A 27873-nucleotide genomic window follows, 5' to 3' on the forward strand; every position below is an offset into this window, starting at 1 on the left:
TGGAAGTTAGCCAAAGGGGGGAAAGCCTATCAAAGACAGAGAAGGAGATTAAACAAAGAATTCTGTTTATCTTGTATGACTTTTTGTTCTACAACATCTTTAGGAATACTCGAAATATATCTATAGCAGAGTTGGTTGTTTTTCCTGAATGAGCATTATTTAATGTATTTCTCACTTCCCTTGGTTAGGGAAGGAAATAAGATAGTAATAGCACCTCCTACGGGTCAAGAAATTAGAGCAAGCAATAAAAGACAACATGTGACATTTTGTATAACCAAGGGACTAGAACCCTATATGAGAATCCCACAGATAAATGGATAATCCACAAAGCTCCCGCTAAATCCACACACCATCCACCATCATAATCAAAAATTGACTCTTAAAATCTGATTTGCTTTTCTGTAAATAAACTTCTCTTCTGTCAAAGGAGGCATCATATTACTAAAAAAGAAGCAAATACCTTGCAATTAGTCAATTAAGTATATTAGCAACTTCGTTACTGCAAATCTACTGAGAGAGAAGTTTAAGTAGATTATAACTGAGTCCAGTCCAGTGTAGGCATAAGAGACTACAGAACTCAATAGAAACTGGGAAGAGGGAAACAAATTAGGGAAAAAAGGACTGTAATTTTCTTCTAAATTAAATAGATGAGAGGCCTGTCCAGAAGTCTAGTAATATGTGGTTATGTAATTAAATCTAAAATAACAGATCATTGCCCTAAGAGATTAGAAAATAAAGATTTTTATAAATTTCTATGCTAGTAATAAGCAGGGCATATTATGATTTGACTGAAATGTTTGATTATGATGTGTATATAATATATACATATATAATGTATATTTAATAAATATATTATCTAATCCCTCATACCAAAGCTATATTTGCATTTAGTTATATTATGAGCTACATTTTATTCACGTATGGATTAAATTAGTTCTATATCAAGATACTGTGGGTACAAGTACATATATGCAGGAATTTTAAAGGCTAGTATGTTCTATGTTGCCATTTTATTCCTGAAAATATTGCTTCTTTAGAGCATCAGTCTAGAGGTATAAATTTCATCAATGGATGATGACAATGCTTAAATGTAGCCATCATAACCCACAAACAAACAAATAAATAATGCCCTCCATTTCCCGAGTGCACCTCCTTTAGGCACTAGACTCGGCATCTTTAATCTGGAGCCTAACTGTACTTAATAGGATTTTATAAGCTGCATTATAACACCAGTGTTTAAATTTGTAACTCTGAGGCATAATCATGTCTCTCAGAAATCCTTTGCTAAACATATATTAGCCATATTCATTGAACAAATATTTATTTTAAATATCTGCTTTGTGGCAAGCCGTATTATACATAATGGGATACTATAGTAAACAAAAAATCACCAAAATCTGTTGGTATGCGTTTCTTCCACACCACACTTGGGCCCCTCATAATATCTCAACCAGGGACTTTCTGGGTGTGCAAGGCTGATAATGACCCCCAAAGTTATGCCCACATCCTAAATCTGGCAACCTGGGAATACCACTTTATATGGATAAAGAGTCTTTGCAGATGTGATTACCTTGATGATTTTGAGATGGGGAGATGATCCTGGATTATCTGATGGACCCTAAATACAATCACAAGTATCCTTTCAAGAGAGGCAGAGGAAGAAGTTACACACACACATACACACACACACACACACACACACACATACACACGACAAGGTAGAAATTAGAGCCACAAACCAAGGAAAGCTGGCAGTCTCCAGAAACTCAGAGGCAGTGAAACAGAAGCTCCCAAAGAGCCTCCAGAGGGAGTGTGGCCCTACCGATAGCTTGGTTTGGCTCAGTGATAGTTGATTTTGAACTTCTCCAGAATTCTGAATTAATTTTTATTTACTTTAGTCACCAAGTATGTGGTAATTTGTTACGGCAGCCACAGGAAACTAATAGAGTGTTCAATACAAGTTTTAAGACTAAATACATTACATGATGAAGTTTGGTATTAGGCTGGCCTTCCAAAATGGGAAAAAGAAGATATATTACTTAATTTTTCTCTTCAAGAAAAATTTAAAGGGAAACATACATGAAATACTGATAAGCTAAATGCATTACCCTCAAAATGTCCAGTGATTAAACTTTCACAAATATTCCCTACATATAAATTTATGAAAATGCATACTTACACATACTACATAAACTTCAGTGGTTTAAATAGTTTGTATCTTACTTACTCTTTGAGTGAGACATTCAATAGATTGCTATGTTTTAATTTGTGAGTGAAGATCAATCCATTTGTGACTGTTTTACTTGTGCATTTTTCTGTTATGCTTACTTGTAAGTCTCCCCAGGGAATACAATGCATTTGTTATGATACACTTCTCAATATGCAAAACATATTTACACACTAATTTTTTCCTCAGAAGTTGAAATGCTTAATGAATTTAAAATATTACAAATGCTGATACTACAAAAATAGGTACTTTGGATGTTGTTGTTGGTTAGTTGGTAATATTTAGCAAGAAAAATAAAGAATATAAACTTTGAAAATATGTCTTTGAATTATAAATCCACATGAGAATACTTTCTTATCATCTTTTTTTTTTTCTTTTTTAAGAAAAGAATGTTTCAATGGGATGAACTCTGGTTAATATTGCCCTGGTCTAGTATTATTTTCAAAATGGTAAAATTGCATTTATAAGTTCTTACCTTTTAAGCATAGTGTATGTGTGTTCACAATTGCTTTCTTTTTTTATCCTGAATGCATATTGATTATGTGCCTACGAGGTCACAGTGAGAGAAAAGATGTATCTAAGAAGCAAAACTATGAATCATTCATTCATTTAATTTGAATATATTTGAAAAAATGAGGTAATGGATAAGTTTTTTAATGTTAAATGCAAATATCTGAGACTCACTGAGTTACTTCTTAATACTTACACGAAAACTGTATTTCAAAACTAGTTTGCATTCTACCCTAAAGATAAAATCAGTAAGTTGGCCAAATATGCTATCCAAGTTGCACTCCTGGCACAGGAGGGGAGTATTTAGAATTCTAAATAACCCTTTCCTTAATTGTAAAATACACATGATTCTGTAAAAAGTATGAATATTATTGGAACTCTGTTGCTAGGAAGAATTTATTCCAAACTGGTATTTATTTTCAAAAATGATTTATGACATGTGCTCAGTCCAAATAAATGTAGGGAGCACTACAGGAGGTGTTGTGTTGTGAGACTCGACAAAGAGCCTTCTTTCTTTCATTAACTTCCACTTCTGGTTGCTATGGCATCCAGTGACAACCATAAATTTGGAAATTATCACCATCTGCCCACGCCCCCTTCAAAGGTTACACACAAGCCCACTTGAACAACCAAAGTGGCAAACAAAAACTCCATAAGCAATCTCAAAGTTTTTTCTTTTCATATTATAGATACCTAAATACATAATCTTAGGGCTGGAAAGACACTTTTTAAAAATATAAAAATAGTCAGAATTTTTTCTGAAAAACAGATTCCTCAAGGAAAGATTATTATTTAACTCCAGTGTTCAATTGTTGAAAAGAAAAATGAGGGAATGATTAGAAACAAATTGACAGATTTTTATAAATTGTCAAAATAAATAAATTTTTTCACAGGATCAATTTTGGCAACCTTGAAGGTAAATCTGCATCTTTTATGCTTTTCAAATGGTAGTACTTGGAGTACAAAAATCACAGTTCAATGTTTATAGGCAGTCGATGATATAAATCTTAGAAAGGATTTGAGATTTGAGGGTGGGTTGTTTTCTTCTTTCTTTGTTTTTCTTTTTATTTTTTGAGATCTATATGTTTGTTTGTTTGTTTTGCTAGTTTTAGAAAAATGATTTCCAAGTCTTTAAAAGATACTGATATAACTATAGACTCCTGGAAAAAAAATTTTAAACTCAAACTCACAGGTCAAAAATATAGTAGAAATGTCCTCAAACTAGTTTGCTTAGTGTCAAAAATGTTGACATATAAGTTCTTCATTGTTTTAAAAAAATAGCACATTTCATCTTTCCCATCTTGTGGAAAAAAAATAACATTTTATTTTTAAAGAAAGTAGCAAATATAAATAAAGTCTTGGGACAAAAAGTCTATATGTCCATATTGAATTATATTCCCCGAGTAAAAGTACTCCTTGGGAGAAAGTGTTACATGCTCTTGAGAACTATAAGATTTCTTTAAGATGATCAAATTTCCAGTTAATGTTTTAAGACAGTGAATGACATTCTTCAAGGGATGAAGATATTGTTCTGTATTCTCTAAAATCTAAACTTCTCCATCTAGAAAAATTTTGTGTAAAAAGAGCAATCATATTGAGTATAGTAAGACAGCACAATTCATGTGCAACAGTCAAATATATGGCAGCTTCAAATGTTTGGACAAATGCATAAAAATTGGATTAAGTGAAATAAGCAAAAGTGAGCTCACACGCCCTGTTTTAAAGACATTCCCTGGGCTCTATAGAGTATTAAACTGTCCAAAAGCCACTTCTTCAAATATAATCTGCTCTCCTGTTGAGTCTCCATTTCTTCATCTTTCTCTGGAACATGACTCATGAAGGTCTGTTTCAACGTAATGCTTAATAAGCTTGAGAGAAACCCTGGTTTCTGGGCTCACAACATATCAGGAAGAACAAAAGTTTAAAAAGCATGTGTGAGGAGACAGCACAGCAATTGAAATACATGAAATGATCCTGCTTCAAAAATGAATGTCCATAATAATGTGTCAAGTTTAAGCTATCTTCAGTATCTCTGTTCACCAAGCTAGGGAATTGTGTAAAATATTTCAGAAAGGGATCTATCAAAAATGACTTAATATTTTTTAACATCTTTATTGGAGTATAATTGCTTTACAATGTTGTGTTAGCTGCTGCTGTATAACAAAGTGAATCAGCTATACATATACATATATCCCCATATCCCCTCCCTCTTGCATCTCCCTCCCACCCTCCCTATCCCACCTCTCTAGGTGGTCACAAAGCACACAGCTGATCTCCCTGTGCGATGCAGCTGCTTCCCACTAGCTATCTATTTTACATTTGGGAGTGTATATATGTCCATGCCACTCTCTCACTTCATCCCAGCTTACCCTTCCCCCTCCCCATATCCTCAAGTCCATTCTCTACGTATGCATGTTTATTCCTGTCCTGTCCCTAGGTTCATCAGAATTTTTTTTTTTTTTTTAGATTCCATATATATGTGTTAGCATACAGTATTTCTTTTTCTTTTTCTGACTTACTTCACTCTGTATGACAGACTCTAGGTCCATCCACCTCACTACAAATAGCTCAATTTTGTTTCATTTTATGGCTGATTAATATTCCATTTTATATATGTGCCACATCTTCTTTATCCATTCATCTGTGGATGGACACTTAGGTTGCTTTCATGTCCTGGCTATTGTAAATTGTGACTTAATATTTTGATTTTGAGTTTCAGCTTATGATCTTCAGTTGTTTAGAAACTTCACTTACCCCAAAGTTACTTTATGGTCTTAATTATGTGAGGTGCTGCTATTCTTAGATTCTGATGACATCACCTTATCTCACCAATGCTTAGGTAGTGAAGTATTTATTGTTTTCACCTTAAAATGTTGGCAGGCAATTTGGAACCAGATCTTTTCTATTTTAATACAAAAACAATCTAGAATACTTTTCACCCAAAATATAACTGTGATTAGTGAGAAATAACACAAACTTATCAAATGTAAAATAATGATTGTTAAAATGATTATTTTTTTAAAGCCCCAAAACGTATTCATTGAGCAGTTAAGTCAAGACTCTTCTGTCTTTCTCCTAGCACACCTGAGTCTTTCAGTCATAAAACATGAAAAATTAAGATCTTCTTTCCATCTTGACTGTAGTACAAACGCCCCACCCCCGCCCCGGCCAAACCTGCAAATCAGGAAATTTTATCTAGTTAAATAAAAACAGTTAAGCCTTAACAAAACGCTACCTACTCCTTTTCGAAATATCAAATTTGGAATTAGAATTTCAGGTAGTAGGATTCAGTAGCTTGTGAATCATGACTAAAGTAAACGAATAGAAATGATGATACCTGCTCTGTAACTGGGTTGTTTTCAGCTATGGATTTTACTTTTCTGTTTCTCAATTTTTCATCTGCAAACATTAGCATAAAGATACAACTCTTCTTTGGAATGTGAATTATTTACTTTTAAGAACCTTTGGTACCTTAAAAAATGTTAAATATATAAAATGAATAACTTCAAATTCAACTCAGTGGGTATTTGATAAAGGTGCACAAAAGTGAACCAACTGTTCAGACGCTGCCACAAAAATAAAGGTGAGTTAAAAGAGTCATTGCTTCCAGGGAGCTTTCAACAAAGTATGGAATGTGAAATAAGATACCCATGATTATATTACAGCCTAGAGAAAGACAAATGTTACAAAAGAAAAAGCAAACATTTATATGGGAATTCAGAGAAAAAAATTAAGACTTTCTCCTTATCTTGCCAGATTATCTTTCCTGTTTCAGTCGTGTGAAATGACAATTAGCTGTTTATACATCTATCTCCTCAATAAACTTTCATAATGGCAAGGATTAATAAATACTATATGTTATATAATAATAATATCATTATTATCATAATTTTAATTTGCTCTGAGTCTGGATGAAACATGGAAAGTGGGCAGACATGTGTAAGTATATAAAAGAATTAATGAACACATCCAGGTGGTGAAAATCAAATGAGCTGTTTTTGCATGCAGCACATTATGAAAGTTGTTTATGGTACAGAGCTTTTGTGGTCGAGACTATTCTTTTACTTGTACATTTTCAAAATTCTAGTGATAAACATCCTTCAAATGCTTCTAACAGAAATAGTTTGGGAGAAACAGGAGATATTTCTATTTGGCATGGTTATAGTCTTTTGTTTGGATGCATGCTAATCTATTTTGTGAGTTTTTGTGGAATGAAATATAAACTTAGAATCCAGAGATCTGAGTTTGAATAACCACTGCCAGTGACCAGCTGATTGACCTTGGGAAAGTTACTGATTCTCTCTGAGCTTCAATTCCTTAACAGGAAAGTAGGGATAAGAATTTGTCATTTGATATTAGCAAGAGGATTAATTAGAATAACTCCTAGAACTGTGTTCAATTAAACTTCTTTAATTTTATTTCAAATAAAGAAATGATGATAATCATAATGCAGTTTTGAAATAAATTCTCATCAGTAACATTATCTTAATGTGAACAAAATATAACTGATGAGGGTGAATATCTATGGCACTGGCTGATTTTGAATATTTTCGGCATCAATAGGTAGCACTCTTACCTGTTGGTGGGATTATCCCAGGAGACATAAGGCCTGGGACAGAATGTGGCATGATATGAGAATTCTCTGGGGAGGTGACACTTTGAGTCCTCTTAGGAGGCCTTCCAGGTCTAGAACTGAAACAAACAAACAAAAAATTTTTACAATTAAGCTGTTGTCTTACACATCATTTCAAAGTTGTTTCAAGTGGTAACATGGACTGTAAATAAATTTGTTTCAAGGACAGTTGCTTTTGCAGTTAGATGTAATAGACTTCCATCACTAATTAGATTACATGCTGAATTCATTTTCCTCATTGAAGATCAGCCACTCTTGATGCATAATTCATAGCCTGCACCTCGTTACCTGCTTCTTCATATTAATATCTATACACAGTTTGAATTGCCTCGTTTGCATATGCTAAAGTTCTGCATGCAGCCTTCAGCACGAAAATTATGCACTAACTTGTAATAATTATTACAGTCAGCCTGCTATTGATTTATGAGAATTTTAAAAACCAAATATGTGTAGTACTTGTAATGAATGATATTTTAAGGTTCTTCAGGAAATTAAAAGGCAATGGCTGCCTAAGGAAATGTTCTGCTTGTTTGATTTAATACTACAGTTAGCTGGGAGGTGGAATGAAAGAGTGATTCAGACCTATAGCACATTTTTCAATGATATGTTTTATTACTTCGCACTGCTAGCCTGATATCTAGATGATAGATGACAATACATATGTAATGTGTGAAAAGGTCTTGCAATTTCTTTATTTTTTGTCATTTAAAAGATAAGTCAAGTTATCATTTAACCCTTATTCTATTTAAATGAATAGCCCCACTAGGTTGCCTTACTTTAAATCTGCTAAAATACATTGGAAAGGCTTAGGATTATTTGTAGAACATCATTTAGAAACTGCCAGTGTAGCATCTTATATCTGCCTTTAGGATAAATAAAAATACTTTGTGTTTCAGCAGTACTTCTCCTTTGCCTGCCTATTGTACAATGATAAGTTTTAAAATTATAAAAGCAGAAGGTGAAAAGGATACAAGTATTCACCATCCTTGTATAAGGAAAACATGAAGAATACAGTATTAGCAACTTTTGAAACAAAGATAATTCGCATTGTTGCCACTGCCTGCCTCTGTATCATGAATATATATTTATGAAAGGCTTTTCCATCATTTTTCTGGCCAATATGTGCCAGGACATATCAAAACCTCCAGATACATCCTTAATAAGTTAATATCTCCATGTCAGCTTCAGCTGAGAGCCTTTGTCTCATCAGAAGATTCAAAGATCTTACCTCTATTATTTAGTGTAAGTAATGTATGTAGTCATTACAAATATTATTTGTAATGACTTTACTAATGACATTACTAATATTACAAATATTAGTAAGCTCTTTCTGTTTTCAAAGCAGTGCACCATGGAGGCTAATTTGGGAGAATGGGTTCTTTTCTTAGTCTTCAGGAACTTATACTCTTGCCAAAGGGACAAATGTGGTGCAGAAAGAACTAGGGTGCAAACTAGAATGTGCTGTGTCCTAAGCAAGTTGCAACCTGAACACTAACGGGAAGTTAGGCTGGATGATGATATGTTCCCTGTTGGAGATAAGATTTCATGGTTCTGGGAGGTTAGAAGAAAATTCTGAAGGATGGGTTGGACATGGAGAGGAAAAAGAACGGAAGAAAAGCACACTCCAGTGAGAATGTGTGAAAGGAAGTGAAACATGAAAATGTATGAATGTACAAGATTTTTTCCAGTGAGTTGAAACAGGTCAAATAAAATGAGGGGCAGAAATCCATACTGTTAGACTTACTGCCTAGGGCCAGACCCTGGAGGACTTTGAACCAAGAGCAAGTAAATTGTGTATTTGCTTTGCTAACCAATAAGGACACTGCCCTGTGTATTCTGAAGCATCTCTCTGGCTACTTATTCTTATTCTTCATTATTACTCTTCATCTAAGCTGATTCCTTAACTCCTGTTATTTGCCATAAGACCATCAACAGCCCTCTGATAGTCTCCGTTCTCCCTGAGTAATCTCTTTCATAAACATTACTGATATGTTAAGAAATAACAGCTAAATATATTATCTACTGCCTAAAGCTTCCTCCTGGGATTCAGACAGATTAATGCCTGTCTATGGGAAATACCTGCTTGGATGTTCTATAATAATCTAAGATTCAGCTTGCCCAAACCTGAATTCAGCATCTTCTCCATTAAAACCTATTTTTCCTTGGTTCAGCAAAATGTCACATAATTAACTAAGCCAAAAATCCAGCACTCAGCTGTCTTTCCCTTCCTTTGTACATTCAAGCACCATCCCAATGGAAGTTATCTCTCTACCCATTCTTTCTATCCCCACACCTATATTCCAGATCAATCCCTTCCTTTCTTATTTGATCTACTATCACAGCTCTTCCAAGACATACCTCCAGCTTTGTCCCACTCTAGAGCCTAGAGTGAAGTCTAGATAACTTTCCATACTGATTTTGGAATGATTTTTTAAATGCAAATTTAATCATGTTTTCCAATTGCTTAAAGATATCAGTAGTTCCCTAGAGCATTGACACTCCTTAACACAGTATCAAGGCCTTCCAATATTTGGCCCCTGTCTACTTTTCCAATCTCTTCCTTTTATTCCTACATTCATGGTTTATATTTGGCCCTAATGAATTTATTAACAATGTCCCATGTTGCTTTGGTCTCTTCTGACACCACCTTTTGGTCTCCTATTACACTACCTCTATTGCAACCTGCCTCCTTTGCCATCAAAGCCTTTTACTACATTCCATTCTCATCCCCATTTTACCTGACTAAACCTTCATCATCCTTCTAACTAACCACTTCTAGTGAGTATTCCTTCTATGCACTATGACAGCTCATGGTGAGCAACTCTATTATAGCCCTTTCTGCCCTGACTATATTAAGCTGTTTATTTGTTTCACTCCCAAGACTGTATGGCAGAAAGTGTATAAAATATGTCTTTTGTCCTTAAAACAGCTCAGTGCCTGGCTCACTGTATGTATTTAAATACATTTTAACCCAATTTATTAAGCCCAATTCTTCAAATTCCTCATCAATTCCAGTAGTCTCCATGTTTCCAGGAAATGAAAAGAGAGATGCAAAAAAAGTTTGGGATTCTGAGTCTAAAGAAGCGAAATGCACATATGAAGCTCAGAGAAAAAGAATACAAGTATTGAGAGATCTCAAGCAAGATGCTGTGGAGAAAGTGGGAAAGGAAAAGGAAGTTAAGATTTGAAAGTTTTAGTTCTTTAATTTGTTTTGCTTTTAAAGAAGGTGAAACTGTTTAGCAGTACTTTATTACTGAGGCCACCGGAGCTGTCCTCACAGCCCTCACTTTGGAAGCAGAATTCAGGCTACAAGTGGGAACACTGTATTTCACACTGTGATTAGAAAAGACCCAGTGGGCTCTTTATACCCCAGATAGCTCCTGCCCAATCTATCACACTGCCTCCAATTCCACTAATAGAGATTTACTGCTTTTAGTCTTGAAGCTTTAAGATCTTTTAAAGCCTTCCATTAAAATGCAAATACCCTTGGTGTTGGTAGCACCCTAAAGCCATCTACTCACACCCTACTAGGGATTACTTTACTATTAGGGGAGAGTACAATCTTGAGATATCTATGCAAAGAATTGAGAATGGGGGCAGGGGGGCGCTCCACAGAAAGATTTGGAAGAAAAGCCAAGTCATTTCTCCTTTTGCCTAAGAACAAGAGGGAAGCTCTTCTTGGAGTTATACAAGACTTCCTGGTGTAGAGGAAGTTAGACGGTTTATTTATTAACAAGACTTTCCTCTATCCCTTCAAGACCTAAGTTAGGTCCCCTTATTGACAGCCTTGATGTTTTACCCTTACTGCAGTCTTGGTCACTAACTGTTAGAGGGTTTAACTCCAGAAGATCTAGGAAGATAACTTAATTATAAAATACTTGAATATTTAAATTACTTTCAGTAGAGCTTTAGGGAACTTCCAGGAGAAGCTGTGTAGTACCGTGGTCAAAAGCATGGGTTGTATTGTCTTGACACATCTAGCTTTAAATACTGGCTCCACCTCTTTACTATGAGGTGTGGCCTTGATCAAGCCACCTAATGTCTCTGAATAACTGATTAAACCAAGATTTTTTTTAAAAAGTGGACCTGCTTGCTTTGTTAGAAATAAATTGTACTTGGAAAGAAAAAGAATAACTTAACTGAAAAGAGGAAGTGAAAGAATTAGCAAAAGCACTTCTTTTGGGAATGATCAGTTGCTTCAACAGCAGACACCTTCAAGCCTCCTTACTACACCAGTAACCCAGCTTTACCCCCAAAGGATCAGAGCAGCTGAACTCTCTTAGTTCTAATCAAAGCAGAAGACCTCACTTAAATAAATTATTACTCTTAATAGCTTGACTGAAATCAAAATTTATGACTTTGGTAATTGTGGCAAGCTTCACACATGAGCCATAGTACACCCTTTAGTATTTTCAACCATTTGCATTAAAAGAGCAGAGCGATCACTTAGAGATGGCCACACTTGGCATCTCACAGTGGATACAGTGGATTCTCACACTTGGTAGGAATCCACTCTGGCACATCCTTTCCTGCAGTTCTGATTGAAAAAGTTTTCTTTTTCAGACAGATCACTGGGTAGACGTCTCTCCTTACTCTACATCATTAAATCAGTCTCAGGCTAATTTCTCTCTCTCCCTCAACTGTACGATGTTTACCAACTCTCCATAGTCCATTTAGTGTGCTTACTCACAGTGAAGTCAAAATCTAACTTAAAGAGGCTAAGTGCATCAAAAGAGTGAGAGGCATTTGCAATACTACAGGAAGGTACAGTACATTTTTTTCAACTCCTAACCTCCACAAACACCATTTTCTGTTAACCTCTTCAGTACTTTTGAAGAAATTAAGTTCCATTCTCCTCCTGAGATTTGGAGCAGAGAGGCCCGTGAAATCCAGAAAGAGATTGTGTTGGCTATAAACTGGGAAATGCGAAAGTAGCTGCTAAACAGAAATTTGGGTTCCAAGTCCTATCTGTCTAGAGAAACGAAAGAAGGGTTCCATTCAATCATTCAATTCCTTCAACCATCTGTCTAAAAGAAAGGAGCTACTGTACAACAAGTAATGAGCTAGATATTAAAGTTGTAAAATAGAGACACTCCTTTCTTTGAGGGGGAAGATAAAATTAAATAGCCTGTGGGATAACAATTAAGAAGAAAAAGACATGGTAGCAAGTGAGCATTGATTTTAGTCTTGGGACACAACAAGCATTTAGGGGTGAAGGAGTCTTGCTCCATTAATCTACAAGAGTTCATTTGCCCTCTCCAATCTATTCACCCCAGGAAAGCGCCAATTGTGTGTTAATATCTTGCATAATTTTTTCTAGTAAACTTCTACAAAACCAAGCCAAGAAATATGAGAAATATATATATTCGCATATATAAGCCATATATATATTATTATTTCTGACTGAAAAAGTACACTTTGCTTAATGATTTATATACCCACTTGAACACTATGGAGTCACAAAAAGTGGGGATGTTTATGAGTAATTTATGCTAACAGAAAAAAATGCTTATGTTCTAAGTGAAAAAGCAAGATACAAACCTGCACATATGGCATACCAGAGCACAAGAGAGAGAAATTAAGTAAAAAATGCAATAAATATGCATATAAAAAAAAGAAAGACTAGAAGGAAACATAGTAGACTATTAGGAGGGATTATCACTGGATGGAGAATTACAGTTTTTCTACATCTGAAGATTTTAGTTTCTCTGTCATAAGCATGTACTACATTTAACATATGAAGACAACTTTTAAAATTAATTTGTTTAACACTTCAGTACTCTGGCCATATATTTCAAATTGTGGACAAATCACGATTCTGGCTAAACTTGATCAGTGCCTGAGGATTACCTCTAGCCATAGCAGAAACCAGATATAATTTATCCTCTTTATCTTTCTTTTTTTTCCATATCAGTTCTAAAATATCCAATAAAAAGCAGGTGATTATATGTAAAAATATTACCCTTGTGAGAACTATAAAATTAATCTAAAATATGAAAAGTACAAATACTCATTAATATCTTCCAGATCAAATCAACCTCATGAAATAGATACATCAAAATAAAAGAACACAAAGAACTTCCCAAGATTAATGTATATATACATTTCACCAAAAGTCATAGCAGATTTATAATACTCAGGTTATAAATGGGTAGTTTTCCCTTAGAAGGATCTTGTTAACTTGCTAGTTGAATCTTTTTTTTCAGTTTTCTGAAAGGCTGATTAGCCTTTTTTTATGATTAGCATTATTTTCCCTTTGCATGAACTTTTTTTCTACAGTTGGCAAAATTTTGAAAGATACATTACTTTTTGCAATGATGACAAATTTGAGCACTTTCTCAATCTCATATTCCACATTTGTTTAGACACATTTTTGCATATTCTGTGTAGGTGTGTGTCCCAGACATGTGTACTTCTCAGTACAAATAGGTTATGAACTAACTCATAAAAGAGATGTTTTCCACCATCACCAAAATACCGAGCCCCATGGGGCAAGCACTTGAAATTTTGCCAGCTGTACACTTGGAAAGCATACAGATTACTGGCTTATAAGCATGAAACACATAACATTCCCTCAACTCTTTACATGGCAGGTGTTATAGACTGAATTATATTCCCCCCTAATTCCTATGTTGAAGCCCTAACCCCAATGTGATGGTATTTGGAGATTGGGCCTTTGGTAGGTAATTAGGCTTAGATGAGGACCTATCAGTAAGACCCTCATGAAAGGATTAGTGTTCTTATAAGTAGAGATGCCAGGGAGCTTGCTTGCTCTCTCTCAGCCCTGTGGGGACACAGTGACAAGGCAGCTGTCTACAACCCATGAAGAGAGCCCTCCCCAAAACTGACCATGCTGGCACCCTGATCTCAGACTGTCAGCCTCCAGAACTATGAGAAAAATTTCTGTTCTTTAAGCAACCCAGTTTATGCTATTTTGTTTGGAAACCTGAGCAAGACTAAGATAGTAGGCAATTCTATACATTAACTGAACAGATACATATACAAATACACAAAATAAAATTTCCTGTAAAAAAGAGCTAAAAATAAATTTTAAAAAAGGTTCTGTGCTCAAATAAACTTGGCAAATGCCCCATTAAACTTATTAATCATAAATATATTTTGTGGAAAAACTTCACAAATTCCTAAAGTCTTTTTTTAAATAAGTTTATTTGTTTGTTTATTTATTTTTGGCAGCACTGGGTCTTCGTTGCTGCACGCAGCCTTTCTCTAGTTGCAGTGAGCCAGGGCTACTCTTCATTGAGGTGAGTAGGCTTCTCATTGCGGTGACTTCTCTTGTTGCAGAGCACGGGCTCTAGGCGCGGGGGCTTCAGTAGTTGTGGCACGCACGCTCAGTAGTTGTGGCTTGCCAGCTCTAGAGTGCAGGCTCAGTAGTTGTGGCTCACGGGCTTAGTTGCTCCGTGGCATGTGGGATCTTCCCGGATGAGGGGTCAAACCGTGTCCCCTGCATTGGCAGGCGGATTCTTAACCACTGCGCCACCAGGGAAGTCCCCTTCCTAAAGCTTTTAATATTTTTGTTTTGTGGATCAATTTCTGAGAGCTTTCACTATGCTAGAGTGTACTATAAATCTCTAAGAACATGGTGAAATAGGCATTTACTAAAACTTAGTTTACCATGAAACCTGTTATTTCCAGGGAATCTGTTTAGAGACTTGTGCTCACAGTATGATTATATTCAAATTATAAAAATTCCTCACCTCTCAACATTACGAAGCCATGCTCTGTGTCATAGGTCATATGACAATTGTCACATGAGAAGTATTCTCCAGAGACAAGAAAAGCAGCAATTCACATATTCTATAGAGTTGATATGAGTTGATAATTACTCAAAACACAAGGTTAACACGAGTAAACTGAAATCATTACAAACAGAAAACAAATAGGAGCTGAAATTAGCTACTCTTGTGAGGAGGAATTACTGCTGACTCTGACTTCAAAACTCAAGTAGTACAGGATATTTATTTTATATGAATCCTGTTTCAAAGGTCATTGACAAAATTTCTGAGGTCTCCAGCTCTGTTGGAGCTATTAAATACTGAATAGGAATTGCCCCAAAATAAAAGTTAAAACATACTGGAATGTAACTAAGCTATACTTAAGCATTTGCATATTGTGTTAACAATTAATTACAGTCCAATATCCTAAAGAGAGTCTCTGTTTGACAGGTTACATACTTAGGATAATCTAGCCCCTAAAGTTTTTAAGTCCCCACTCCCCTTTCATAGGATCTATACGTGATAGCCACATTAAGAAGATTATTTAAAATCCATGAAATGCATTAGTTATATTAATCTTAGACTTAATATATTAATCATGGATTTCTTACTTAATGAATATATTTTTTGATATTAAGTTTTTATCAAATTAGAGATCTCATATTCTCCTCTCAATTTGAGTTATTTATTCACATCAATGGTAAATTACACTTTATAAAGTATATATAGTGATTTATCTCAAAAGTATATTCATATTTTTTAAATATTTTGTGGAATTAAGAGTAATTTAATGTAATTTAAAGTTTAAATTAAAGAATATAAAATTTTAATACTATTTATTCTTACCTTTCCATTGCATACGTTATACATCAACATACATGATATTTCTTACAAAGAGGATACTGTTTGTAAATTGCATTTAATGACACGTTTGTCTAGAGAGCCAAATAGTTTCAACCTTTTAATCACCTTACTATTTTCTCTACTTCCCATAAGCCTTCCAAGCTACAGATAAATCTACCCACAGCACATCTGTTTCAAAATTATCTGTAAAGAATGACTGAAATCCCCTAAGGGGAAAATTCTAAAATAATGGGAAATAATTGCAAATGGCTTTCTTAAAATTTTGGGATGAGTTAGTACTTTATTGGCCTCTTTCTCACAGTTTCTGTCATACTTCAAAACCATATTCTATAAAATTTAAATTTAATATTAAAAAATATTCCAGCTAAGACATTCAATATCTAAACCAATCTTTTATTTAACCTCTGGACTCCTAGTCACAAAGAAAAAAGTTTCATTTCTTGTAATTTTTCTGTTTGAATTTCAAATGACTACATCTTCTCTGCAATTAACATTGGTTATATTTTGTTTGAACCACAAGTAACGTATTTAGTCTTTTATCTCACTGGGACATACCATAACCCTGTTCATATATGTGCAATGGCTCTGTTTTTGCAGATCATCTTGAATTTGGCCCCAATATATGTTCATTGCTCTAATCTCAAAATAATATCCAATTCTTCTCTGTAGGAGATGCCATTTCCAACACTCTGAATGCCCTTTTCCCAAATGTTTTCATTTTATTTTGGAATAGTACATTAAATAATAAAATAGTCACAGTTGTATTATGTTGTCTAACCCCTAGGCCCTGTGCTAAGTTCACTATGTCATCTAACTCTTTTAATAATCATAACACACCATTAAGACAGGTATTATTGTTATCCTTATTTAACTGATGAGGAAACTGAAATACAAGAAAGTAAAATGCCTTACTCAATATGCCACACATAAAAAGTAATAGAGTGGAGTTGGGTAGGGGGAAGGATAAATAGGCACAGCACATAGGCTTTTTATGACAGTAAAAATACTCTGTGTGATACTATAATGGTGTATACATTTGTCCAAACCCATGGAGTGTACAACACCAAGAATGAACACTACTGTAAAAGATTGACTTTGAGTGATTATGATGTGTCAATGTAAGTTCATCAAACGTAACAAATGTACCCCTCTAGTGGAGGATGTTGATAAAGTGGGAGGCTACGCATGTGTGAAGGAACTATATGGAAATTCTCTGTACCTTTTGCTGTAAACCTAAAACTGATCTAAAAACAATTAAGTCTTTAAAAAAAGTAATACTTGTGAACAAAGGCAATCTGGTCTAGAAGCCAAGCCCTGAGCATGAAATCTGCCTCTGTTCCATATTTGTTGGTTAATTTAGTCAACAAACAAATGTTAATGTGCCTGACCCTCCAATGTGAGCTGGAAATACTAACAAGATACTACTCCTGACTTTAAGTAACTTTCAATCGATTTGGGGGAATTACTGCATTGGCCAAAAAGTACGGGTTTTTCCATAACATCGTAGTAAAAACCTGAATGAACTTTTTGGTCAGCCCAATAGATACATATATAGTTACAATAAATCTTGTTAAATACCTCAGGGAAGATGAGGTGTGAGCAAACAGGAATTAGTCAACTGAAGAAGAGGAGGGGTTGCTAAGTAAGAAAAGACCACAGAGGCACATCCCTGCCTTACACACACACACACACACACACACACACACACACACACACACACACTTCCGTAATGACATGCTGAATTACTCAAACCCTTGTTCATCTTTCCTTTCCTAAAATGGTTAGTATCACACAGCCTAGCACATGATCATTTTCAAATAGTTTCATAGGTCATTATCTCATCTCTCCATACTGTCTCCATTCTTCTGACCTTGAGAAAAATGTTAAGACATGTAATAGGCTCTGATTTTTGGTTAAATGTCTTCAGAACCTTATGATTCATTTAATTACTTTAAATGTATCTTTTTTGTGATGTTACATTTTAGAGGAACTAAAAAGGAGCCCAAGTTGGTGTTATGTAATTAACTCTGTAGATAAAATCTGACTCCAACCAGTAGCTGATCTATCCCCCTTAAAAATGTTTACTTTAACAGGGGTTTGTATCCATAAAAGGAAATTCATAAATGACTCAAATGAGTTTTATTTCATTTTTCTATAATATTTATAATCTCAATCTTAACCAAAGTTGCTACTATATGCTTTGAATATATGAGAAAAAATATTTTGTAAGGAAAGGATAGCTAACCAACAATAAGGAATGAAAAAGCTATAATAAGTGTGCATCAGTCTTTATGTTCTAAAGTAATCACAACCATAAATTTCTGGCAAAGTAACTAAATCTACACACACACACAACAACAATTTGGTATAAGCATTTTCACACATAAGTCACAGAAGTAGAAACAATATTTATCTTAAACTCTTGATCTTTTGAGATGTAGTTTCAAATGAGGGTTAAAAGCAGGATCTACTAAGCCAGAACTCAGAAAATCTTGTCTTCCTGCTTGTGAATGCAGAGGTAAGATGGCTGACTCAAACTAAAATGTGTGTTTTCACCCTTCACTGACAAGTTATTTGTTTGCTACCTCTGGAGAAAATGTACATAACTAATTTATTTGAGAAACCTGTTAGAAAAAAAAAAATACATCCTCCATTCTCCTCCACTGTGTAACACATGGGGAGCTGTCAAGAAACGTAGTTATGAAGCACAGAGATTCAGATACCAGCCCCAGAATTCAGAGATCTCCTGACAACTTTCTGATACTCCCAGGAGGATTCTGGGCCTATGAACTAATGAAAGGATTAGATTAAGACAGGCAAAGCTATGCTGTTTCTAGCCTATAGAGATTCAATAACATGCTTAATACATTACCTGACATAGATGTTACATAAGCACCAAACATTGCTATTAGTATTATTTACATTAATTGGATTCTATTTAATACTTTATGAAAATGTTTTCTTTAATGAATGGTCTTTTAATACTAATGTTTGATATTATAAAAAATTATGAGGTAAACTGCCTGCACCACAGAGTTGAAGAAGACGTTGGCAAATGTCCTTTCAAGCTTGAATAGACATTGTTTTATCATGGGATTCTTTCCCCTGCAATACTGTGCAGAGGCTGCTTTTAAAATCCCAATCATTATGCTAATAATTCCTATATTCTCTAATTTATTTATTCATTCCCAAATCATAATTTAAAATACTAAAAAGTTTTGCCTTAATTTTGTTGTTTAAATTGACTAAGTAGTAATAGTTTACATTTAAAGCTGGCCTATTTTTGTGCAACAGGAATTCTTTTGAGCACTTCTGAGGGCTAATTTTGTGAGATGGAGACATTATTATTTTTGTTTTATAAATATGAAAACTGAGGCAAAGACATGTTGAAATATAGTGTTACTACGAATAAAAGTATAAATTTTCTTATTCATTAGTTCAAATGGAAAAACTTTCTTGATTAAGTCTTGTGCTGGACATTTTATTATAGAGCAGTCTATTACACTTTGACTTTTTAAAACAGAACATAGAGAGTTCCATATTTTGGTCAATTTCTTTATCTTTCTCTTTGTTAGAAGACTTTCTGATATTGAAAATTCTGCCTCAGTTTCATGGTCAGAAAAACGTCTCTCAAAGTCCATGACTATAGATCTGATGATTTACTCCATTGTGTTCCTTCCCACATTATTAAAGCCCACAGACATGTGCTGGGTAGCCACTGGGTGGTAAGACCCATCGTATATGCCATGACAGAGAGAAGGACACAAAATTGCAACACTTTCTCAAAAAGAAGCTCCTTGTTTGTAAAATACGCAGTTATTTTATGACACGAAGTCTCAAGTGATTATTTTTAAAGAGGATAAATTTTCAGATAATATAAAGAAAGAAGTGGCATTTGTGGTAAGTCTTGAAACAGGAGTGTGATTTTGACTGAGGGAGATAAGGTGGGAAGAAGGTGTTGAAGGTTTTTGAATGGCAAGGTCAAGGGCTCCAAGGCAAAAAAGTACATAGAGCATGAGGAATGGTGGGTGGGCTAAGGCTTCAATGAATGCTCCATCTGCACAGTATTTCTAGGCCATTTTGATGGATTTATTATGTTTCTTATGTGTTTTACAGTCCCAGGTGTATTGTAAGGCCTTTGAGCACCACTGTCCCCCTGCCATTTCCCATATAATGGGCAGCTAATAGTGTGTGTCCAATAGTGAAACTCAACCGAAAGGAGTGGGTAAGCTTGGTAAGTGCAGATCATGTTGTAAGAGGCAAGGCAAATATTGAGTGTCTAAATGGGACATTCAAGAAAGGAAATGTATGATCTAATTATAACATTCATACTTGTGATAGTTCATGAAGTATAATGGCTCACAATTTTGCAGATTTTCATGAGATTAGAGTGAAAATTAAGTTTGCTGCTATTGTCAAGAAAGGGATTAAAAATTTTTTTTATATAGCAGGTTCTTATTAGTTATCTATTTTATACATATTAGTGTATATATGTCAATCCCAGTATCCCAATTCATCCCACCACCACCACCTCTCACTTTCCCTCCTAGGTATCCATACATTTGTTCTCTACATCTGTGTCTCTATTTCTGCCTTGCAAAACAGTTCATCTGTACCATTTTTCTAGATTCCACATATATGTGTTAATATATGATACTATTTTTTCTCTTTCTGACTTGCTTCACTCTATGACAGTGTCTAGGTCTATCCACATCTCTATAAATGACCCAATTTTTTTCCTTTTTATGGCTGCTTAATATTCCATTGTATATATGTACCACATCTTCTTTATCCATTCGCCTGTCGATGGGCATCTAGGTTGCTTCCATGACCTGGCTATGGTAAATAGTGCTACAATGAACATCGGGGTGCATGTGTCTTTTTGAATTATGGTTTTCTCTGGGTATATGCCTAGTAGTGGGATTGCTGGGTCACATGGTAATTCTATTTTTAGTTTTTTAAGGAACCGCCATACTGTTCTCCGTAGTGGCTGTATCAATTTACATTGCCACCAACAGTGCAAGAAGATTCCTTTTTCTCCACACCCTTTCCAGCACTTGTTGTTTGTAGATTTTCTTATGATGCCCCCAAATTTTTATATCTAATAATAGCTGAATTTACTATGTGATTGTCATTATGCTAAACACTCTGACATGCATTATATGATTTCATCATCACAATAGCTCTATCAGATAAATATTATCATTATGCCCCTTTTACAGATGGATGGAATGATTATGGGAGGGAGAATAAGTAACTTGACTAGGTCATGGACTGAGATGAATAGAACCACATCTGACCGAGCCACAGTCCACTCTGAATCACGATGCTAATCATAAAAATGTTTCTACCCTGAAGAAATTTACATCAGAAGTAAATATCCATTTGTACATGATTTTTGAAATTCACTTTCAAGGCTGTATTTCTCATCTACAACTCTAAATATATTTATTATTTTGAAATGTATTTACTATTTTGAAAGCTTGCCTCCATACCTTTGCACTTGCTATTGCTACTTTCTAGAATACTCTTCAGTAACACGTCTTTATGCCTCCTTCCCCAGCCCCCATACAACATGGCACTGGGTTCAGTTAATAGTTCACCTCCCGCACTCTGACGTCTTTTTAGCCTGAGTGTTGTTTAGGAATACCACATACTTATTTATTTATTAGTAATATCCGTCCAGATAGGCTCTATGTAGGTAAGGATATTTGAATGTGTTTTGTTCACCACTGTATTCCCAGAATATAGGAAGAGTGTCTGGCACAAAGTAAGGACTCAATAAATATCTATTAAATGAAAACAAATGAATGAATGAGTGCATGGAGGAAAAAACAGATGCTTATTGCTGATCTATGGCCATTGAAGTCCACACTGCCTTAGTAGCTATTTAAGTGCCTGAGAGGCTGGGGTTATGGCATGTCAGAGTGTTTTGTATGGTGTCAATTTGATAATGATGATAAAGTGGAAGGCTGCTGAGTTATTGCCGTCTTTGCATTATCCTACCTCTAACTGAATGCTCTGAATCTGTCTTCGCTCTTCAAAATGATGTGGTTGGAAAGAGAATACTCCATAAATTTTTAAGTTGATGGCAATCTGTGGCTCTTGAAATCATCAACCAAGGTATCCCACTTCTAAATATGCACATTTCTGAATTTAGTTTAAAAAATCTAGACACATGTACTTGAAAATTTATTTCACACTTCCATAATAAAGTGTACATTTCTAATCATTTGGTTTAATCTATGCTTCTACATCATCAAAAATAAACCATCTTTGGATTAAACTTTATTCTCACAGATTCCACCTTACATACACATGGTTATATAAAAAAGTCTCAAATTATTACATTTCAACCCACTAGAAGTCTATATTACATTAAGTATGGTGTCAGAACAATTTGCTAGTTATTTGAAAAGTTCAGATAGATTTGCATTTTATGCATTTAAAGAAGTAGATTAAGTAATTACGTGCTTAACAATTGCAGAAAAAATTGCAAAAAAAGCAAAAAAGAGCAAAAAACTATCCTTGAGATAAGATAGAACTTTATAAGCATGGCATTAGTGCTAGAAACTATTAAAAAAAAGATTGACTGAATTATCTGTACAGAAATTAAAAACATATTTAGGAAAGCTAATGTTGAAAGATAAGTAACAAGATAGGAAAATATATAAATCAAAAGCAAAGGATTCTTGAGCTTAATTTATAAACAATGAAGAATCCAATATTAAATGGCAAAAAATATGAACAGCAAAAAAAATCAAAAATAATAATTAGTTAATTAACCTATAAAAATATGCAACCTCACTAGTAAATAAGGAATTAAAGATCAAATCAAGTATAAAATATCAATTATGTCCATCACATTGGCAAAGCTAAAAAAATACTGACACTATACTAATAGAAGTATGTATATTGCATAATATTTCTCAGGGCCCATTTTGTCTAATGTATCAAAATTTAAAATTTGAATACTTTTAGCTCAATACTTTCAAACTGACAAATCTAAGAATTCATCCTGAGGTAATGTGAGACAGAGGCTATGTAAGAATAAAACCTTAGATGTTAATACAAATGTATTGAGTTGAATAAATTACAGTGTATCCTAGACTGAAATTCCAATAGGTCATTAAAATTATATATTAGAAAGCTAGATAAAAGGATACAGAAACACGTCTGTCATAGATTTTTATGTTTTATAACAAATTAGACTACATTATGATCATATTTTATACATGCTATCAGTGGTTTTCTTCTTATATGTGATTGTATCTTTGCTTTCTTACTTGTTTCTTGAAATTTTCTAAATATTTGGCAGTGAACATTTTTTTAGAATCAGAAAAACACTGAAATAGAAAATCCAGAGATGGTTTCAGTGGTATTAAAAGAAAAATTACTTTTCAAAAACTGAGAGAAACAAACATGTACTGCTCTGAATATGTTAGTAGAAAATTGCATATATATATAGAAGAGTATTTTATTTTAGAAGCATTAGTATGAAGTAAAAATAAATAATTAAAAATAGGTCCTTAAACTGCTTGCCTATTAGGAGCATAACATCTAGACTTTATTGCCTAGAACTTATAACTTGGCTATTTCCTTTCCACAAGTTGAAAAGCTTAGGACAAGTTCAGCTTCCAAAACTCTTATATATTAAGGGGAGCTGCAAATACAAAGAAATATTTTTATCACAAAATATTACATCAAATATTTAAAGAAAAAAAACACGATAAAAAATGAATAGAGGGACTTCCCTGGTGGCGCAGTGGTTAAGAACCCGCCTGCCAATGCAGGGGACAAGGGTTCAATCCCTGGTCCAGGAAGATCCCACATGCCGCAGAGCAAATAAGCCTGTGCGCCACAACTACTGAGCTTGCGCTTTAAAGCCCTCAAGCCACAGCTACTGAGCCCGCGTGACACGACTACTGAAGTCTACGCACCTAGAGCTCATGCTCCACAACAAGAGAAGCCACCGCAATGAGAAACCCGTGCACCGCAAAGAAGAGTAGCCCTTGCTTACCACAACTAGAGAAAGCCCACACGCAGCAACAAAGACCCAATGCAGCCAAAAAGAAATTTTAAAAAATGAATGAAGATATTAGGATTGCTAACTACGTAAAAAGCTCTCACCTTTAGTTACACCTTGAAGAGGTCAATTTTTGAATTATATTTCATTTTTCATTCATATTTAGCGTGACTTTTCTGAAAACCAGCTTTTCAGTTTTTGAAACACAGGGCTTCTAGACCTCAACAATAAATTAGACCTCAACAATAAATTTTATTAAATCTCAAGGCCTCCCTGTTTGGGTAAGAATGAGTAACACATCTTTCTACAAGACATGGCCTCTTTGGTATAGATGCCTCACACTCTTTTTTGTTGGCTTAATTGACAGGATTTACTCTTTCTGAATGGAGGGGTGTCTGGTGAGTAGTTTATGAGCAGAGAGCCTCTTAGTATGTAAGACATCAATCTGAACAAGATGAAAAAAGACAATGGTAGAATTTTGCTATAGAAGATGTTTTGAATCAACCAAGGAATATATCTTGTTTTCAACTTTCACACAAAACTCTTCATGAGGTTTGAAGAAATATTTGAAGAAAATGCCAAAAGTTGTATCAACTCTCCCAACCAAATTTTACAGTCAAATATATAAAATGCTACAGTGTAACTTTATGTCAAAACATTCATTGATTAGCATCAAAAACTTAAAAGCAATGCTTCTCTTATTTTGCTATATTCTTGAATTTGTAATGCTGAAAACGGTTGATTTCATGGTCTTAGTTTTAACTGTACCTTTTCTGTTGTTTTCTAGTCCCTGTTTGACTGCCCTTCTAGACTAATGAACTCCAAGATTCTGTGAAAAGCACACATGTGTGTATGTGTATGCACACACACACAGCCTGGACACATGCTGGCATTCTCCACACATGTTGAAGCCAATGGGGATGGCAAATGGATAGAGAACAGGGAAACAGAAAAGACAAAGAAAAAAATTGATCTCAGCAAACTAGGAGGCATTCCTACTGTTCAGAGAGGAAGTTCAGGAACATATAATGAGTAATGAACAGCCTTAATTTACACAGTTACATTTAAGGAAGTGTCGTAGAGTAGGTTAGATCCCTGAGACAGCGGGACTAGCCCTGTATGCATGGATATACTAATATTCTACTATTTGGAAAGGAAGATTTCCTTTCCTTTTTCCCCCTCTGTGGAACTAGAGTACATAATGCAAACTTTATATTTGAAAATGACAATTAAGGCAAGTTGGTGTTTCCAAACTTTTCACATCTCTCACCCCATCTTACCTTTTAATTGGTTAAGAGAAGTTCAAAGTAAATTAACCTTTTAATAAGTTAAAAGCAAAATCCATTAATTTTAAATTAAGTGGAGTTAATTTAAAGGCTCCTAAATTTTAACTTTCACTTAGTGAATTATTTTCTAGTAAGTTTTCCTGAATTATAGATTAAAAATACAAAACCAGCTCTTGACCTAAAATCTAAAATCAAACTTGCTAATAAGCCTCTACCAGGTCTCTCCTTGATCTTTAAGCACATAGGAGATATTAATAACTTGAAGAAGGACTGATACATGTATACATGCAGAAATGAGTGGCACACAAAAAGCTATTAACTGGCATGCAAGACAGCAGTGTTATTTCACAGAAACACAGATTCATTTAAGTAGTTTTTTTTTTCCACATATAGTTATATATATATAGGAATGTATATGAAACCAATAAATATGATGCTTTCTAAATTACTACATGATCAAGATATTTTCTTAGGTAGGCATATATTTAAATCTGAGATTTAATAATTCAGTATAGTAGTAGATAATTATTATAATTTTAGACACAGTTGTTTTCCCAAAATGATCCCACTTTATTCACCACTTAGTCTTCCCAGGATATAATGATGCATATCACTCCATATCCTATTACAAAAGATTTTCTATTTGATGGCTCTTGGTTCAGATATATGTGAACTCACTTAAACATCAAAGCACAGAATCCAGAAAGATCAAATACAAAAGGAAATGAGAAAGAGTGATAGAATGAAAGGCAAATTGATATGAGGTAATTAAGGAAGTAACTAGGGTTTGGAGAAGAAATAGAAATAAAAAGAAATAAGGTTTCAGTAAGGTAGAAAGATGAAAATAAAAATCCGAATGGATCCTATGTGAGATGATAAAGTGTAGGTAGGAAAACAGAATGGTATATTAATCCAAAGAAAGGAAGTATAAGGAAAAACCCAGATTTTGTAATGAGGTGCAAATGTTTGTTCAATTTCATGCTGTTTCATAGTGTTTGAATTTATAGTTGTTTTGAGAATGGAAGCCTAAATTCCTGGTTTACTGCTCTCTACAGCATTGCAGAAATATTTAATCTTCTATGTGATGACCAAGTGCCATGACACCGCTCCACAATCTAACCCCTCTGGCTTCAGAGCTGCCATTGGCAACACAGCCAACTCCATATTACAGAAGTATATATGTTTATACACACACACGCGCGCTCATGCATGTACCTGTGCACACAGTAAGCAAGCTTTAGTTTCTGCCTTAAACTTTTCCTCCTCTTTCTTCTTACCAAAAGAACATTTTTAACACATGCACGAATGAAGTTATGCAAATATCCATGTTCTCCCCATTCTATCCCATGCTACACCATTCTGTTTTAAAAATCAAGCAAGGTACAAGGAATGTATCTGCAACACTCAAATTATTCACATTTAAAGTACTTTCAAAAATATGAAATAAGTTCTCAATTTAAAAGGCCTCTAAATTGCACATCATTTTCATATAAATTTCAACTTTATGGTAGTAAATTGAAGTGAAAATTATATAGTGTATTTAAACCTACATTTCTTGAAAAATCATTTCCAAAAGTTTGCCACCAGTGAATTATATTCTTGATTAACTTAGAGTACTATGAACCAGGGAAGAAAGAAAATAATTCTGGGCTTATATAAACATCTACCTTCAATAGCTTAGCAAGCAAACATTAACAAACGCTTTGCATCCTATTTTCTTACAACAGTCCTATAAGACAATAAACCTCTGAAAGCAATTACTGTAAATTTATTTTTCCTCCACATTGAAGCAGAAAATACTGTCACGCAAAAGTTAGCATTGAACTTGTACAAGAGCAGAGATTTATTGAGACAAGGAACAATGCTGATTAAAAAAATAAAAGCATTGAAATACACCCTAACATCTTTCCTGAAACACATGATAATAATTATCTTAGGAAAAGGTGGTGCTGACAGCAGCATAAATGATGCTGCCAAATGGAGAGTTAATTTTAAGGACTAAACCATAAATTACTTCTTTAAAATTAGTGAGAAAAAAATAGATCCCTTCTGAAGTCAATTTAATCAGTTCAGACAAATTTTGCACAAGAGAAAAAATTATTAGACTATAACATTCCAAGAGGTTATATGAGAGTCATTTTAAAGAGCCTTGCCACTCTTATTCAGGAACTAATTTAGAATGTATATGACTGGATTTTCAAATATCTGTTTAACAACCTATATTCTAACATATTTATTGCCATCTCAATCTAGATTTAAAAATAGTAATTGGTTAGGTTTTTCTCACTTTTTAAAAATGTTCTCTTTTCAAAAATTCAATTCTAAAGCAGAACTCTAAGTAATTTTCTTACTTGTATGGCATCCGGATATTAACAGAGTCAAAGGATAGTAGGCATTTAATAAATTCACATTGACTGATACATGCTATTATTGGTTAACTGTCCCCTTGATGTCCTTGCTATGCTTTCCTGAGGAAAAGTGTATGAGAAAAGTACACTTCTTCAGTGTAGAAGGTTTTCCACTCCTTTTACTTTGGTCTTGGCTCTAGGACTTACTATGGCCATGGGAATGTGAGCAGATGTTACATATGCCAT

General features: G+C 34.4%; 1 protein-coding gene across 5 annotated transcripts in view; it reads right to left on the reverse strand.

Annotated features, from left to right (window-relative positions):
- Positions 1-27873, reverse strand: part of DACH1 (dachshund family transcription factor 1) — a gene marked incomplete at both ends in the record, with an annotated part of 411297 nt that overhangs the window by 229509 nt on the left and 153915 nt on the right. For all 5 annotated transcript variants that reach the window (XM_082859601.1, XM_082859599.1, XM_082859600.1 and 2 more), the window contains one exon: positions 7314-7429. In XM_082859601.1, coding sequence (XP_082715727.1) covers positions 7314-7429 — 116 coding nt within the window. The remainder of the gene's footprint in view (positions 1-7313; positions 7430-27873) is intronic.

This window comes from Leucopleurus acutus (assembly GCF_964270905.1).
Source record: "Leucopleurus acutus genome assembly, chromosome: 18".
Taxonomy (NCBI): Eukaryota; Metazoa; Chordata; class Mammalia; order Artiodactyla; family Delphinidae; genus Leucopleurus; species Leucopleurus acutus.